The sequence below is a fragment of the Anser brachyrhynchus genome (assembly GCF_964034855.1).
Source record: "Anser brachyrhynchus genome assembly, chromosome: 10".
NCBI lineage: Eukaryota > Metazoa > Chordata > Aves > Anseriformes > Anatidae > Anser > Anser brachyrhynchus.
This window is the reverse complement of record NC_137705.1, coordinates 24,037,332-24,056,272: the sequence shown is the minus strand read 5'-3', so window position 1 is coordinate 24,056,272 and position 18,941 is coordinate 24,037,332. Positions and strand designations below refer to the sequence as shown.

The 18,941-nt window shown below is 41.3% G+C and overlaps 1 protein-coding gene and 1 long non-coding RNA gene across 24 annotated transcripts in view; one reads left to right on the top strand and one right to left on the bottom strand.

Moving 5' to 3' along the window:
- ERC2 (ELKS/RAB6-interacting/CAST family member 2) overlaps positions 1–5,075 on the top strand; it is a 522,744-nt gene extending 517,669 nt beyond the window's left edge. For all 23 annotated transcript variants that reach the window (XR_013955471.1, XR_013955472.1, XR_013955473.1 and 20 more), the window contains one exon: positions 1,980–5,075. Coding sequence is in view for 18 of the 23 variants with exons in the window: in XM_080605891.1 (XP_080462017.1) it covers positions 1,980–2,126 (147 nt within the window). In the remaining 5 variants the exon portion in view is untranslated. The remainder of the gene's footprint in view (positions 1–1,979) is intronic.
- Positions 5,076–7,063: 1,988 nt separating this feature from the next.
- On the bottom strand, positions 7,064–18,804 carry LOC308200324. Its single transcript, XR_013955481.1, has 3 exons — positions 17,994–18,804; positions 16,348–16,856; positions 7,064–15,805 (listed from the first exon to the last, which is right to left on the bottom strand). It is a non-coding gene; the product is annotated as an uncharacterized lncRNA (long non-coding RNA).
- Between the last annotated feature and the right edge of the window lie 137 nt (positions 18,805–18,941).

Genomic DNA, 18,941 nt, shown 5'->3' with positions numbered 1-18,941 from the left:
TTTGACAGCAATATCCTTTTGTATATTTATTTGACTTACTTGAGAAATACTTTGCATTTCCTACCTGTGGTGAGCCAGTTTTTGTTACAGTCCCAATACGTGTATGGTTTCCTGATGAATGGGTGGGGTTTATTTGGGAGTTTCATTCTGTACTAAAACCTCAATGAAAATCTGGGGAGCAAGCTGAAGAGAGGTTGTGTTTTGTGATTGGCTGCTGCTGCTCAGATTGGACTCTTTATTCTGAGTTCTTCTTTTTGAGTGCATAAATGAGTGTTAATTGCAAAGGAACTTCAGCTTGTAAAATATCAAGTATATTGAAGATTTGCTGTGATCATATTTTAGTGAACCTGTTAAAAAATATAGACATTTTTGTGCTAAGGTTTCTGGAATGTACTCTCCTCGTTAATTTATATGGGTGCTTCCTATGCGTATATATCTCTTTGAATGATGATAAGGAAATACTCAGCACACAAAAGAATGGGAGCTATGCACAGTTCACGAAACGTAACGCATGCTCTGACTTACCGTTTTCATAAAAAGTTTGCAAAAATTTTATGTGCCAGAACTAGTAACATGATCTACTTTAGGAACTCCCTGGCTTTCCAGCTCTGCAGAAGTCATTTTTCCTTCATTCAAGGGCCAAATCCAAAGCCTGTTAAAATCAATGGGAACCTTTCCACATTTCAGTGGGCTTTGGATTAGTCCCGAAATGTTTTAACCAGAAAAATTGTACCAACCTCCCATTGGAGAAGTAAAATTATTCATCTAAGTTTGTATTATATAAACCATTATATGTAGTTACCACACAGACATGAACTTGAAAATAGGGATTTAAAATCATTTGCAAGTTTGTGTTCTACGCAAAGTATTGCACTTTACTCATTGCATAATTACTCTGATGTTAGCTTCTAGAATTTAAAGAGGCATTTTAGTCAAATAGTTGTACACAACATTTTTTCAGCTGTATGCAAAAATGTAAAAATTCTCCTCTCCAGTTAAATAAATGCAAGCTCAGTAATGAAGGATCCCATACATAACGCATTTTCACTTCTCCGGGAACAAAGTAGATAAATGAACAACTTCCCTGCAAAGGAATCATTTCATTCCTCCCACTCATCTGATATACAGATACCATGAATAAGACTAATTCACTGCACTCTGTTCAAGAGTACTGTGCCGTCTGTTTGCAACAGAACTATTGGAACAATACAAATCATTCAGGCCTCATGCTGAAGTCACTTGCAATCAGACAGAGCCTCTTCCAAAGCCCATGGACAGCAGGAAGACACTTTCCACTGACTGACTCAGGCTTACACCAGTTACCTTTAGCAGTCCCCTAGATTTCAGAAGTACCAGCCAAGCCATGGAAAACAACCACCACTCACAAGTGACTGCAGGGCTGAAATGCTCACTGTGGAATATTTCAATTTTTATAAATCTGAGGTACTTGTATCCATAAAACCTTCCTCCATTGTCTTGAAAATTAAAGTGGACTTTAGTTTAAAATACTTAAAATACAACAATGAAATGTTGCTTTCAGTACCTCCATTTTTGGAGAGTCACTGGGGCACTGCACATTCCACCTGCCATGGAACAGAGCGGAAATAAAAGGACAATGTCCACACAGACAACATTATTTATTTTTAATAGCATTTCCAAGTCAAAGCTACTGTGCCTATAGAGAACAGAAAACTCCCCGTTTGCAAAATCACAAACACAACACAATTTAACATCTTTGGAATTTAAAATCTTTCCCATTTAGGGGAAATCTTGTGACACAAATCATCTGTAAAACTAATTGCCACCCTTTAAGCATATCAAATGGGCTCAAATTGAATTTAAATCCTTGCCTAATCCTTAGTCCCTAGAAAAGCAATATATCCGCTGATGTCTATGAGAAGCTTGATTAGATGAGAACTAAGATGTTGCATATGCTTGAAACATTTTATTAACTAGAATATTTTGTTCTCTTGTTACAGTTGTCAGAGGAACTAGTGAAAGAGGAAGAAAAAACGTATCACTGGAATGTAACGATGATAATCTATTGCATTGGATCTCCAAACATGTCCATGATATCCTGGAGAAGATCACAGATGCAGAAAATGAATGCTAAGGTTGATATCTAATGAAATGATGCATTAATTGGCATCTTCTCCATTATTTCTTGTAGTCTACTAGGAAATTAGATACTTTGGAATAAAACAAAGGAGACTCAAGCAGAAATTACAAGAGCTTTATTTCTATCTTTAATGGGTCTTGCAAGTTATTGTTTTCACAAACAAACCTTCTGTTTAGAATATTATTGTTTAATGAAGTTCAGTTAAACAGGTTATTTGACTAATTATTGGTAAATTGATATTGATTTTAATAAGTAATTCAGATTCGTTTAGGTATGGTATCTGCGTTTGCTGATTTTACCTAGTCTATTCTAAAACTTCTATTGCACTAGATTATCAAAGAGGTATTAGTGAAATGTTATATAAGGGTGTTGGCATTAATCTTACCCCCAGTTAGATGTGGGCTTTTTCAAAAAATAAAACCCAAGCCTTTACCCTCCTCTGTTTTCTTATATCTACTGATAAAATAATTATAATCAAAAAATAAAACCCAAACCAAAAACCACCAACAGCCTCAAAAAAAACCCACATTGATAGTATAACTGGTATTAAGCTCTGGGCCAGGTTGGAAATGAAATCAATTTTTGGTACTAATAACTGATGGCAAAGATTAGCTTTATGAAAATATGGTGTGTGTCTCTGACAATGCATAGGACATCTAATTTGATCATAAATATATGATTATAAACAAGATGTATCTATTCCTGGATGATAAAAGCTTGAGACATATATAAATACATATGTATTTGTATGTATGGACATGTACACAAGGATGTATCAACCTTTTACCATCCAAATGCATACAGATCTTCAACAATAAAAGCTGGGACTCTAAAAAATAAAAATAAAAATAAAAATAAAAATAAAAATAAAAATAAAAATAAAAATAAAAATAAAAATAAAAATAAAAATAAAAATAAAAATAAAAATAAAAATAAAAAAGATTGCTGTGAATACAGTATATGCACTAGGTCTCCTGTAAATGAGGAACTGTTTGTTATCATTTTCTGTATTGAAAAACAGACTCCAACATGGATCCCAATAACTCTTAGATGTTACAGAAGAAAATACAATGATCAAATAGCACGTAGAGGCTGTTTGTATCAACAAAATATATCTAGTATAATAATTCTAAAGCACATGCAACGAAAAAATGAAAAATATGAAGTCATTACATTCAATGAGAAATTATTAACTGCTAGTTAAATCTCTACCACTTCTCAAGGAGAGGATCCTTATGACTCCATGAATATTTTTGGTCAGTCTGGCAAATGTGCAAATGCTTGGTTGTTTTATTGAGGCATCTTTTTGTCCATGGAAGAAATGCTTCCACGCTGATGGGAGTAGGAACAGAATATCTGCATTTTTAAAGGACAAACAATAAATTTAAGCATGGGTGGCCTTAATCCTTAGTACTTTTTTCTTTGCTGCTGTAAAAAAAAAAAAAAAAAAAGAAAGAAAAATCTAAATGGATACTCCTAAAGTCTTGCACTGAATTTAGAAAAAATATTTTTGAACCTGTGGTGCAATTAACCCTAAACACCCTACATGAGCCATACATATAGCCCTTTAAATTGATTGTCTAGAGATGATATTTTATTTATTTGTACCATATTCTTGGTGCAATCAAAGAGCAATTTATTTGAGCAGGAGTCCTGCTGGATGCTACTGTTTTCCATAGATAGAAAATGTATAGAATTAGTATAGCATAGATAATCCAAATTTCATTCATGTTTAAAAAGTTTGTCCTTTAACTATCAATGGCATTTTAGATCTTTGTTTTTGAAACAGCAAAGCTTTTGGGAGTATATTTAGCACATATGACAAATGTTGCACTTGGAAACTCAGACAACAAAACTTTCTCGTGACAAATTTGTTGTCACAGTAGGGGACAATCGTCTGTGTCTCTTACAATCAGGTCTTAACCTTAACTCTGCAACTGAATACTTGAAGTAGGAAATAAACTAGGGGGAAATAGGGTCACAGATACAAAGCTGTATAGTTAGATATTTATATGTATGTGCCAATTTTGTCACAGATATTATTTTAGGGGCATTTTTGCTCCAATCATGTTGGTAAGAGTATTGATCTAAACTTTTATCAGGGCCTACAATTTAGCCCCTAAAGAGGAAAACTCTGTGTAATGTTGCTTCTTTCTTTTATTTTCTTTACTTCTCTCTCTCTTTTCTTTTCTTTTCTTTTTTTTTTTTTTTTTAATTTCATGTGATTATGATGTTTGGAGAAAATCTTTTCATATACTAAAATATGATCTCGGGGTTTACAATAAACACTGTGATGTTGGGAAATTATTTTATTTGAGCAATGTTTGGTAGTTTTTTGCCCCCTCTAAGTGTAAAGAAGCAAGCCAACTTTTGGTTAACATTTAAGATAATCATTATTTTAATGTGAGATCAGTCTTGTACTGCGCATTCTTTTTTTCATTTAAATGTACAGTATGAATTTTGTATTTAATGAATTTTGTGTATCCAGTATGCACGTACCTGCACATTGACTTTCATTTGAAAGTGAGTTTCAATTTACTTTTTAAACAGTGTTTATGAAAAGACCTCAGATGTGTTGACACAATCTATATCTGCATTGTTTTTTTTGTGCGTGTGTAGGGTGATGTTTGAATGTGATGTTCTGCAGCAATGGGTCAGTATTCCCTATTTACGTTAGATCCTCATTTGATAGTGCTTCTTGTAATACTTTTTTCAAGTGAGTGGCATGTTCTGGATTGTGATATTGATATGTGGTTAAGGACATTGATATGAAACTAAGGAATTCCTAGAAATTACCAGTGGGCATGTATTAGACAGTCATTGTAATTTAATGTCTAATAGAAGTGTAAAGTACCAAGGTATTTAGAGTTCATAACATTGTTATCATGTGTATGGGAAGTATTTAGTGTTGATCAGCTTGTTTATATTCATCAAATAAACTTGTTTCTTTCTGAAATCAGTGTCGTGTCATTAAAACTAAGTTTAATGACTGTAAGAAAATGTGTGGAAGATGTTTTCCACATGGTAAATCTATCACACGCCTTATTTCTCTAATTGCTACCATTCAAAGTAATTTATCTTCCTGTTGTTACTATCACATAAACTGTTTAAGAAAGCATAAAAAGGAAAATGTCTCCTAGACCCTGCTCCCAGAAATGCTTATGAGCAACTTTACTAAAGTGAGTAACCATTTTCTGGATTGGGCTCTTAATGAGCAATATGTGCTTTTGAGTGGGTTTCTAAAGCATAATATTCTTGTGTGACCCTCTGTAATTGCATAGAAAATTACATTTTGTTTATGTACTTTACTGACCAAAAGCCATAAGGTGTGAAATTCTCTGCACAGTCAGCTCCTTTTTCAGCTGCCTGGTAAGTGGTTCCCCGTTTCCATTATGTTCACTTTTTTTAGAAAAGGAACTTTTGTTGAGCAGGAATTTCTTACCTCATAGAACTCCCTGGGCCAGCTCAGGGCACACACAGCAGGAGAATAAAAGGTAAGTAAGTATGCATTTTACTTAGGTTATTTAAAAACACACAGACTCTTAGTTTTAAGCTCTGATTCTTTGCCTATAAATTAATTTGCTTGGTAAGAGAGTACTATGTAATAACATAGGATATTAAGTTTCACTTTTAACTACAGCTAAATATATTTTTTTCATGTATTTTACTTATGCATTCATATTTTATAGTTAATACTATAGAAATCACTTCTATCTTCTTTCTAGACCTGCAGCTATTTTTCAGGATTGTCTTGTTCTGTTTTCAGACAGTGCCCATACCAGGACTTTTTGTCCCACTCCACTGGAAACACACTGGTTTTGTTCTCCCTCACACTTCATCACTTCCTGTGGTAATGGCAGCTCTTCCTCCCTGTGAAGGACACAGTAAGTGCCCATGCATCGTGTGGAGGCTGTACAGGAGGAAGGCGGTAGATCTGGGGAAACTGTGGAAGGCTCTCAATACCCTTTTTCTGTAAAATTGTTGTCAGCAAGGCGTGTCCTCCTTCCTCTGCAGAAAGGGGCTCCAAGGGCCCCAGGAGGAGGGCAGGGCCAGCGTGTTTGTGGTGGCCCTGAGGGGAGGGGAGCTCCCCGGAGGGCAGCTCTGGCTGCAGGAACTGTGGCCCTTGGTGATACGCCTCAGGTTGAAGTCTAAGTTCATGCAGCCAACAGCTCCTCCAGCCCTATTGGAGTGAGCCTGAGTAAGAGTCAACCTCTTCTGATCTTGAGGTTTCCTCCTAAGAGAGCCTGTTTGTTCAAATCCAGACTTAAGCCAAAGAAACTTAAGGTTTGAGCAAGGAAACACATAAGCAATGGAGGACATTCAGGGGATGAAGCCATGTGTGGGTTTGCATTTGAAGCCAAGATGTCTGTTCAGACACACTCCAAGAGCCCCAAGCAGCTCCATGCCAGCATCATCCAGGTAAAGTCAACTGTAGAACACCTTCTTAATCTCCCAGTCATTCACACTGTGCTCCAGGTCCAGGATTTGATCCGACTAAATAACGGTGCTAATTATGTACACTGCATCCTGCCCTGTGCTGAAACTTGTCAGAAGGAACAGAGGGTCACCTGCTGATATTGCGTCTCTAAAACATGAAACTTTTAATAACTAGATTATTAAATCATTCTAAATAAAGCTAAGTCAGCTCTAAGTAACCAATAGATTTCCCAGTATGACGTTGGTGGGAGCCCTGCACATTGCCAGGGCAGGATTTGACCCATATATGTAAAGGACAGCTGATCTGGGGGCTGCTGTACACATTTTCGTCCTGGAAGATTAGAATAACATTATTTCATCTCCTTACCTTTTCAAACAAGATGCCTCTTTTGAAAAAGCATCTTTTCATACAGGAGGCAACCTCCGCCTTCACAAGGAGTAAGTAGCCTGTGATACACTCTGCAGATTTTGTATAGCCTGGAGGCACTGATGTAGCAGTAGCCCGGCCAAGAATCTCACCTTCGATGGACACTATTACAGAATTAAGCACTTATTTTGTTTCGTTTTACATTTCTTCCACTTCTTGCTCTTCAAAATGACTCTGTCTTCAGAATAAGACTTCTAAAACCAGATGACCACTGACGCAGGGGAAGAGCAGGCAAAACGCCAGTGCGTCCTAATGACAACACATGTATCCCTTTGAAATGTGCACTTGATTGTGCGTTACAGATAGCAATGCCATATATTCCCATGTCGCTACAAGTCTCAGGACAAATCCAAGAACTTTGAACTCATCCAGTTTCAAGTGGAGGCAGGTGTCCAACTTTAGAAGGCCATGCTTTGGGTAGTCACCCGAGTGAGGCCAGGAGACAGCAGATGTTCTGGCAGCTGCCGGCTGCCTTGTGCTTGGGGAGCCAGGGCCGGAGGAGAGCAGCCAGCTCCCTCCAGATGGAGCAGACAGCAGAGAGGCGAGTGGGAGGCTACATGAGGAAGTTAGATAGCTCCAGATAGCAAAGGACTGATGATGTGTGGCTCCACATCACCTAACCAACTTTGGAAAGGCTGCACATGAGAAATAACCACCAATCTACAGTTAACCCGAGTTCAGCGAGAAGTCTTCTTGTCGTGGGAAAATCTATAGAAAGGAAATATCTGTGCAGAAGGCATGATAATGTAGCATGGTAACTACTTTTTATTTGAATGTATTTTGGACAAGTGCATTCCTCATAAATGAGTTATCCAGGGCTTGCCAAATATGCAGCAAAACAGTTATTATAGCAAATTACACCATCATCTAAACACCTCTGTTTTGGCTCTTAGTTGACTTCTTTTGCAATATGGCTTTTTTTTTTTTTTATCCTTGTTGTCTAATATCGCCATATTTGCTGCTTTGGTTACCATAGAAATAAATAATATTGTAATAATATTGTGAACAACAACATGCATACAAGAGAATATCTTCTGAATTTCACAAGAAGAACACCCTTGCTAATGAAGACCTATATGGCTGAGTAGTTCTTAACATAGTTCTCAAGTCTATTGATTTGTGTCCTCATATGCATTTTATTATGGGCTTTATATTTCATTTTAAACTTCTAAAAATAAAGAAAGACAGCTGAAGTACATTTTTTTTTAATGGGCAGATTTTGGTTAGAGGTTAACACAGGCCAAAAGAGAACACAGATCTGCCCTGAAGCTCTTACAGTTGTTTTGTTTTAATAAAAGATCCTTATTGCAATCCACTAAGGGTCACAGAAGCACAGTCATTACGGACCAGCCATATTCCTCATGCATAGCTCTCCTGCCCTCTGAACCTCCTCTACTCTGAGATCAATCAAACGTGTGAAGGCAGGATTGTTGTCAGTCATGATAAGGGTGTGCATTAAGGGACTAACCCAAAGGTTACCGAAGTGAACTGAAAGACTATTGACTTACAGTGGGTTTCTGATTGTACCCCACTTTCTTCTTTCTGGAGCATATATGTATGTTTACAGGAGTGTGGGGCCAAAGCATTTCCTTTATCTATCAAAATTTGAGCTAAATGTAATTCAGATGAACCGACTGCCTGACTTTTTGAATGCCTTGTGATAAGAAAGTACCTCTTAGGTTTCATTGATGAAGTCATTTACAATCTGTTTTGTTTATAGTTGTCCTGACTGTGTTTCTAGGTCAGCACTCTTACCTACCCTTAACATAGGCTCTCATTATAGTGGCTCTACTTTTCATTCACTTACCTCGTGGTATATGTTACAATGGAGTACCTATCATTCAGTCTATAGGTTAGTTTGCTATTGCTATAGATAAATTTGCTATTGCCTCAGGGAGTAAAATGAATTATATCTGAGTCTGTTTTCTAAAACAAAGTAACTTCTGACCAATCTTTTAGCTGGGGGTTGCTAAAGGAAAAAGAAGATGAAAAAAAAAAAAAAAGAAAGCCAAACTCCTAGGGCTGTCCAGGTAGCCAGTTTCTAGAGGATTTGTTCCAGTTCCGATGCCAATTACCTTGTCAGAGTTATTCTCACTGACGTTAAACAACCAATCTCCATATCTGAAAGTTGAAGGTTGTAAATCTCCCTTGTGAATGTTGCCTATGACAGGTAAGGAAAGACTTGCATAATTACCCCTTGTACTTCCTCAGTGAACATGAGCTCAAGTCTGAAGCAAGGAGTTTGGTTAATAAAGCATCAAGGTCTGAAAACTACAGGAAAAGACCTGTCCATCTCATGTGATAAGGAATTTGTTCTTGGTTACAAAAACATGAATATTTTGGTGGAAGCCTCTTCTTCAGACCTGAGTATTGTGCAGGTATTCTTATTTTTTCTTCCAGATTACCAGCAGTTATTGCAATTTACATCTAAATTAATTGAAATATCTCACATTATTTCTTATGTGAAGCATATTGCACTCAATGTAGTTACTGCACTATAATACAGAGATCTGTTTACTAATGTGACTAGTGTTTTTGAAACAGGTTAAGAATATAAAATCAGAGAGCAGCAACAGCTTGTTTCCCTGAATGATGCTGCTGAAGTCAGGAGGAATTACAGAGTATTGTCCTCCTCAAGTGAATAAGGGGTATCAGTGCCTGGCATTTGGCTATAGCTAGCCAGATAGCTTATAGAAGAAAAATGCAATTATTCATGTGGGCAAATTTTTACAGGACATAGGTCCTGAAATCAATTATAAATCCTTTTTACAGTAATGTGAATGCTCACAATCATACTGATACCTTTTCATAACAATCTTTGTCCACATCTGTTCTCTACATACATCCTCACAAGGAATGATTTGGTTAAAATGTTTATGCTTTGCTGCTACTTTGTTCTCTGTTTCAGTCACAGGAGCACACAGGACTGATTTTTCTACTTTTCTGCAGTGCTTTGCACATTTTTAGCTTTAAATTACCTCATGCAAAGTGCCATATGCAGTCTTTGAAAACATCTTTTTGAAGGAATCCTGTGATTCTTCAGCTGCTTTACCATCTTCTCCAGGGTGTGCAGAGGACTTTGCATGGCATAACAGGAGGCACCTAAGGTAAGACTGTTTGAAATGAGACACAATTTTCAGACATGGATTATTCGTGGGTCCTGTGCTGTGCAGGGTTGTGTGAAGATGCTCTCCTTCTTTTATTTTCTGCGGGTTTTGAATATAATCAGCATCTTGCAGGATAGGGGCTGAATATATAGAAAACCTCGTGAAGTTTTCCTAATACAAATGAAGTTGCCATCAGTAGTGCTCCAGTGTATCAGGCAAACCAGGAAATTTGAAAACAGGTTGTTTAGAAGTGCCAATTCTTTAGCGTTCACTTTTCTAATCAGTTTGACTCAATGATTATTTTTCCCTCTTACTTTTAAAATTCCAAATACAAATTGTGACACATTTGACCTTACATGATTGTAAAACTCAGGGCGATTAGTGAGAAATTGGGCTGAAGAGGCATTTTCTGAAACTGATCTGTTGGACCTTGACACCATAGCTAGTTCTGAGAAGAATTTTGATTACTCAGCAACAGAGACAGTGAACTGCAGTCTGGAAATAAAACAAATCAGATACTTGAATTGAGTAATTCATATGAAACGAACAGTGCCTTGATGGGTGCTAGCCTAGTACTTTCATGAAGGTCAGGCTCCGGGGGAATGGGACAAATTAAAAAAATCAGATGTTTTTATTTTGCTAAATTTCTTCATATTTGCATATCCAAAACATGTGAAAGTTGCTTCCTAAAACCATGCTATAAACAAAATGGCAGTTGAAAAGATGATAGTTTTGATGTTACACACATCCTACTTGCACCACAGGAATTAAGACGAAAAGGACGCTTCCTTCTAGTGCTGCATCTAAATACAATTTTGTAATTATGCTATATAGACAACATTAACAATTCTTATTAAATACAGGATATCAACTTAAAATGAATACCACATTTTTAGGAAGGGCTTTTTAACAAATATTTTAAAAATGTGATTTCAGTTTGAATTAGCTTTCAAAATCCAGTCCAGATATATGTAAAGAATATAAAATGTAAATATATTTTCTAAAGTAGTACAGTATGTGAAATTTATAAATTGTTACATGCTTTGCTAATGCAGCTGAGAGAAGCTTAGTCTCAGATCAGATAGAATCTTTCAGATAAATCATTTATGACTCGATGACTTCTTATCCAAAAGTCAAATATGTGATCATTTACAGAGGTCACTGGCTATATTCTGCTCTGTGTTCCATAATCAGCTGAAATAAACCCCAGGAGGCCCTCCTGATTGTATACTCACAGGGTCACAGTATAATAAAATGCTGCTCAAGTTGTATTTCAGACAAGGAATGCTCTCCCCAAAACTATTCTAGTCTCGGGGACAGGACTGTCAATATTCATTCCAGTACAAATGGCAAGCATGAAGTCCAATATTTTGAAGAGCTCACCCTGTCTACTTAGTGGCACAAAGCCCTGCTCTGTCACACATTTAAGTGTTTTTTAAAATGTGTTTCTATACACCTTTTTTCATACCTAGAGAATCATGTTGGGACTAAAGCACTTTTTTGATAAAGAGGAGAGGTACAACAAAATGCTGAAAAAGTTGGGAATATTTTCCTAAGGAACACAAATTAGTGTTGCAGAATAGGGAAGAAATGCTACCACCTTCTATGGAAATACATAGAAAATATCCTTAAGAAGTCCTCATGACATCCAACTCATGATAATGCAGCTCTCACACTAGTGCTGTCACATAAATAAATAAATAAATAAATAAATAGTCAGAGTTGATGGAAATGCACGGAAATGCACTTTTGCTTGAAAAACAGGTAGAATGTTAGCCTCTGGCATTTCATTTCTATCTTTCCATAGAAATACATGTAGCTGATCAAGAAAACACAACAAATATTCTGCATAAAGCCTTGCAGAAAAGAATGAGATTCTGTTATCCTGTGGAGTTCACTACAAACTGTAGGTCGGTACCTCCACCTCTGCTCTGGTTAAACTACTCTGTGACTCATATTCTAGAAGGAAGTGATTTATGAAAATATTAGCAAATCAGCTGCTTAAATAAAGGAAAGTTGCTAAATTGGCAACCCATAATAAAGACAATTAGATAAACTAAAGTGTGATGACTATTACTGAGCAATTAAGTGGCTCCTTCTGTTGTTGTTCCTTTGCTTGGCTGCTTTGTTAAAAGTGATATCATGAAGTCACCACTATGCTTTGAATTATAGGTTAATACTGACTGCTTGGATGGAAGAAACGCTGTGACCAGGACAGATGCCAATGAGGTAGGGCTGGGCAATTACTACAGCTATTCAAAGAAACACACTGGGCACTAATGAGTACATGTCATGCTCTCCCAGAAGCAAAAATACTGCTTCTTGACAAAAAGGCTTCCAGTGTTCTGTAACATTATAAAGAATAGAAGAACATCGCCGTGAGTTTATGAGCTGCAGTTGCACAATAAGCTGCTTGGGTTGTCTTTCTCTGCCTTTGAAAGAAGAAAGAGAACAAGAGGCACACATACACACTGTATGGACTTTTATACCAAACCCCAGCAGCCCTCATCCACTTCATTGGCAGGTCCAGCCTGCTACCACAACATGCTTTCAACCATAATGGCCCTTGCTTCTTTCATGACTACACCTGGAGCACTTTTTTTTTTGGTCCTGAAAAAAGTGACAGTCTTCAGGCTCTTAAACAGGAGAAGAGAATGAGAGGCAGCCCATGGAAAATGAATTTCCAACTTTTTAAGCCTGGGTTAGTGATTTTAACAGGGGAAGCACTTGCCATTAAGTGCCAAGTGTACACACATAGCCACTATATCTATTCCGTGAATAGATGACTGACACACTGCTCAGCCTGGTCCCATGGCTGTACTATCAGTTTAGCCTTGTGTTATCCACTGTGGTCAAACATTCACACCATCAGTGCTGTTTTCAAAAGTTTCCACAATTTTCATTTAGATCAAGGAAAATAATGTAGGACTGAAATAGGACCTTAATCATGCCCTGAAAATATAAAGGCAATAGTACCACTAAGGCAGCAAGTCATGATCTAGACCTTAAATGTCTTAATAAAATTAGCTGCTACACAATGCTGTATTACAAATAAACTGGTAAGAAACAAGGTCAGTTCACAGACTGTTATGGAGCTTGAAAGATAGGGTTACATTTATCGGATATGTTGCTCAGGGTGCATAGATTGATAGCTGTGCTCAGAATTGTATTGCCTTTGAGCAGTCACAGACAAATAGACATTGGCTTAGCTGTTATGACATATCTTTAGTTCTAAGGAAATGATGAATTATCTAAAGCAGTCTTTAAGATAAGTGTCATATAAGCACTAACCTCTTAAACACACCTTACTGATGATACGTATGTGTGCACATATTTAAAAAATTGCTTAGAGATATTTCAGGTCAGAGCACCAGACAGCATCCACCTACATTCCTCCTTGAGCTATGTAGACTTTGGGGATCTAATATTGCTGCAATTATAAACTCAGGCCTGCTCTGCTAATCCTTCCTGGGGTAAGTATTTCAGGAGCGGCCGCAGCCCCAGGCAGCCACACGGCTGTGATCGTGTCAGGAGTGGCTGTCACACTGGTTCGTGCTCATGGGTTCTCTGTGGTGTCCTTTCCTCTCTTCCCCTCCCTGCATGTAAATTCATGGTCTGCTTGCTCATGGTTTGCTGATTTGCCACCAGTAAAATCTCCTGGGAACCCTAGCTACCTGTGGGTCGTGAGCATGGCCCAGAAATCACAGCAGCACCAGGACAACCCGCTAGGCCGAATATGGGATTCAAAACTTCGCTAAGGTAGGAGTACAATTCTGCGTGGCCCAAGAGGCATGGTTGATGTGGCCCCAAACCACAGCTCAGGCCTTCCAGGGTGCATTAACCATGTAACTGGAGCATGCGGCCGGCTGGTGCAGTGCAGGGTCACCCCAGGGTGCTCCCTCAGCCCTACAGCCAGTGCTGGGCTGCTTCAGCCACCTCACTGCTGCTGCAGCTGGGAACCTGAAGCCCCAAGGCAGAGACCCGAGTGCAAGAGCAGCTCTGTGCCAGGCGGGTGATGTGGGTACATTGTGGAAAAGGGCCTTGTCCTGTCTTTTCCCTGTTGTCTCCTGTATGGACCCTCTGTGGCTATCGCCTTGCTTGGATTCGTCAGCTACTCTGCAGCTCTCTAAGGAGCAGCCAGGAGACTTTGTTGGTCCATGGTCAGCACAACAAAGCTCCTTGCCTGGTCGTCTCTGGAAAATGAACCCTGTGTGTGCCTTTGTGTGTGTACTGGGGAGAGGAAGGTTCAGGCCACTCAGAAGAAACCTGTAAGAGCCCTCCAGAGTTTGTGGGAGGTGCCTTCGGCCTCATTGAAAGAAGGCACTGGTAGCATTAGGAGAGGGAAAGTACTCTGTTGTTAAGGAGTGGTGGTGGGATTGTTTATTTTTCCTCCCATAAATGTTTTCTTTTTTAAGGTCCTAATGGAAACAAAGCAAAGTATTATTCCTGTAAAAGCACTATTCTTTAAGTAAACCAGACTCACTACTTGAAACATTCCAATGACATATGGTGGCAGGAGGGGCATGGCTGAGATGCGGACAGGAGGGGTGTCACTGAGATAAAGAGCCACAGCTTGTGAGCCAAGGCAAAAGGTGCAAGGAGAAGGACGCCTGCCGGAAGAGAGGCAGGATGGAGAAGGCCACAAATGTTCCTGGGGCACAAGTTAGCTCTTTGATGATTACCTTCAACAACAAATTCTAGAGAAAAACGCCAGAAGCTTCCGTTTTGTGGTCTATATTAATACAGAAAACCAAGGCCTAGGCAGCTTTCCCATGTCCTGTCAGCTGTAGAGGTGTCATGGCCACCTTGAACACCTCCTTTGGACACCTGCATTGGTGTCAGCACCTGCACCGTCAGTTTGGTGTGCCCAAGCCAGGGCTGGGTTATGCAGCTGCCCACGGCACCAGTTCCCCATGAACAGCAACAGTTGACACTGAGGGGCAACGAAGTATAGATTGTTAGGGTGTTTTTTGGTCATCTGCCACGTGGCCCGACCTCACCTCAGTGGCTCCCTGTGCCCCACTAGATGCAGCATCCACCTGACATCCCACTTCAACAGCTTTTGGAGTCAGTTCTCATCTTCATGAAGATTCTCTTGTACCTTTATTTTCCTCCATGACCAAACTCACCCACGCATGGTACCTGCGCAGCAATTTCAGCACTGGCAGCAAGGTTCAGCAGCCCTCAGGAGAGGAGGGAATGAAAAGAACTCGCCCATTTTGCACATTGAAAAACAAAAATGAGTCCGCAACTGTCTTTCTCCAGGTGATAATGCAAACAAATGCTGAGTGTCTTGAGGGTGTATTTGTTATGTAGTTCATTAGTAGTAATAACAAATTGGTATAGTTATCATTAATTCACATATAAAATGGTGTATGTCTTTCCACAGACTTTGCAGGTTTGTAGATCGGTGTAAATACTGTGTGACTTTGAGAATCTGTGTGACTTTGTTACCTTCTACGTTTTCCTTTGTTGCCTGCTGCCTCTTATTTGCATCTCACTGTATGTAACATAGGTCTCCATCTGGTAAAGACAAATGCTGGGCTAGACTCTGCATTTCTTCCTCTTTAGTGGTTACTGCTGTTCCTAAATGTCCTGGCTTCTTTCAACATCGTGAATTTGGGGCAGTGGCAGGGGATGGGGGAAGACATCCAAAGTGTTTCTTTTGTCTTCTAGTCTTTTAACTTGTCAAAGTTTCTTTAGCAGTCACGTGAGCTAGAAATATAAAACAAATATTGAAAAAGAAAGGGAGTTTCTCATGCTATTTCTCGATTCTAGTGGCTGAGGATATAGGAACATAACAATTATTGCAAGATTTGGCATAAAATCATCTTTGGCATTTCTTTTGTAGTTTAGCCCTCTTTTGGATGACAGGGTGGTCTGTAGAGAAAAGCAATAGCATGTTTTAGGAAAGAAAATAGCCTTAGGAAAATGCATATATGATTTCAAGACAGTTACATCTAAGTCCCTCGAAGCTTAAAATAAAAAAGTCAACCCTCGGGAAGATGTGCTGGTGGGCAGAGTGCAGGTTATGTGTTCAAAGCAACGTGACATGTTTGCTTTGCCAAATGGTCATTACGGTGCTATGCATGGCTCTCACCCCCAAAAACATATACAGGGATGGACTATATATAGTAACACCAAAGCAGCTGCAGATGGGTTATGCCTTCACAAGGTTTCAGTGTGACATGTGTAATAATTCCTATTGTTATGGATTCAAATGCTATGACGAACTAAAAAGACATACAGCAATTTACCTTCTTCCCTAGAAAGCTCTGTTTCCCAAATGGGTTCTTTGTGATGGAAAAACGTGCCTATCAGCCTCTGACTGGATACTTGCCATTGGCCAAGGTGTAAAGATATAAATCACACAGCAGCACTGAACGTTAAAATGAACACATGCATACAATATTCCAATGTGACTAGTCCTTTGTTAAATGCATTACTCTGCAGAAAAGAATGGCAGAAACACATCTGAAATGCCAGAAATAATCTTTTTCTGTCTTATAGAGAATTGCTGAGCTAGCAGCGCTAGAGCAGACCTTCATCCCTAAAAGCCTGCAGTGTTGTTCTTCCGGGGTTCTGCTGTTCGGACCTTCAGTGGTATCATTGCACTTCCTACTACATTACTTAATGTTTCTTTTTTTTTTCTTTTCTTTTTTCTTTTTTTTCTTTTCTTCTTTTCCTCGTGAAAACTCTTGGATGTTGGCAGTAAAGCACACCAGAACATTGTCCAGTTAACCTAAAAGCTCCAGCACCAGCGAACCTGCAAAACAAAGGCTATGGCAGCACGAACGCCTGTAACACTGTCAATACTTCTCCCTCTGCCCCCTCTAGCTTCACCCAGCTGTTTTAAATAGCAAGGAGAAATTAAAATTCTTAAAGCCTTGCAGGATGTTTGGATTTCTGCCCTTTATTTCCACTTCCATGCGCCATGGCTTAAAAATTCACCCGTGATTTATAAGTTCCCTCTTTGCTTTTCTTTTTGAGAGCAACGACTTGGGGAACCCTGCAAGGGTGCAGAGCCGGTGTGGGCTTTGCCTTTTTTACTTTTTTTTAATTTTTTTGCAGCCCTGCCCAACGGCACTGTGCCGGGGCACAGTGGGAAACCACTCTGGAGGGCAGATGAGAGAGGCAAACAGCTCAGGGCTCTTTATTAGTTTATTTCAGGCGATCTTGCTTGTTCTACGGCACGGCCCCTCCCCTTTTTACAATTTTCTGCTATTCTTTACTAATTCTAGTGATTTGAGAAATGACCTTTAACCTGCGCAGTTTGCAGACTCCTAAAGGGGATAATTGAAATGCCACAGTAAACCAGAGGCAATAAAATATTATTTACTAGGCACAAAACTAAGGTTGGTCTTCCTAAAAGGAGCGCGCAACCCCTTTACCCACCCCCTCCCCCCCCCGGCATACACCTCCCGGCCCGGGGAGCTGATGCTACACCTCATTTATAAATTCCTCAGCAGCCGCATGGAGCAGCGGACCGCAGCTCGGGCCGCGAAGCCGCCTAATGGGGAGGCTGCTCCGGGAGCAGGGAGCGAAGGCAGCCGCCGGCAGCGCTCCGACGGCGGCCCCGGGCCCGGTGGCGGCGGGCAGGTGCCTGGGGAGCTCCGCGCCCCCCGCCCCGCTCCGTCCCTGCGCGCGTGCGGCCCGAGCATCCCCCGGGGGGACCCGACCCCATCCCGGGGGAGCCCCACGACACCCTCCAGGGGGTCTCCTCCGGCAAGGCGCTTCCCGGTTCCCGGGGGGCGCCATCGGGGCTCGACGCCCCGGGCAAGGCGGCGGGGATGAGGGGGGTGGCCAGTAGGGATCGGGGGCTCGGCGAGGGGGGATGTCCCCGGCTGGTGGCCGCGGGGAGGGCGCGCAGCGGCGCCCGGAGCGGCAGCGGGGCTGTGCTTACCTGGCAGTGCAGCGCCGGGGGGGACCGGCCGAGATGTGCCTTCCCCGCTGGGCTCCAGAAGGGATTTTATTTCGCGCCGGGATGGCTTTGAAGGAGGGAACGCGTTTATTGATAGCGGAGCTGCTCTCGCAGCCCGTTTGGGTTTCCCAGCGCCGCTTTGATAACGCACCCCCTCCCCCCCTTCCCCTGCAGCCCCCCGCCGAGGGACCAGCGCGGAGCTGGATGCGGGGTGCGGGGAGATGGGAGAGGTGCCATAAAAAAACCCTGGCCGGGGACTGCAGAGCGGTGAAAGCACTCTGAAGTACAAAGGGGCCGCGAAGCCCTTCCTCGGCCGGAGCGCTCAATGGAGCTTACGTGATTTAACTCAAACAGCTTTGTCAACAACCTGCCAAATTTACGGCGGAAAAAAAAAAAAAAAAAAAAAAGACGCTGAAGAAGGAGGAACCCAAGCCGTCGAGCCCGCTCCGTCCCCCAGCGTTTGGGGAACGGCACCCGCTTCTCGGAGCAAGCGATAAACAAGGCTTGTCAAGCGAGCCGCTCGCCAGGAATGCCGGTGCAGCCCCCTCCGGCTCGACCATGTGCGCTGCACATTGCGCGCACATGTGCGCGGGGGGAGCCTCCGCGGGGGCCACCCGGCACATCTCCGTCCTGGGGGGGGGGGGGGGGTGCGCGTGCGTCCCCCCCCCCCCCCCCGGATAAGCGGCGGGGCGGCCGCGATGGGCCCCGCTGCCGCGGGGAGGTCGGCCGGGGAGGCTGGATGCTGCGCGGAGGGAGACCGCGCAGCAGGACCAAGCGGGTCCAGGGGCACCCCCCCGGGCCTCGATGCGGCCGCAGCAGCCCCGTCGATCCCCGCCCGCCCCGGGGCTGCAGCGGCGTCCCGCTCGCTGCCATACAGCTTTAAAATCCAGCACTGGCTGCAATAGGTCGGCTCCGAGCGCATGCGCTCCG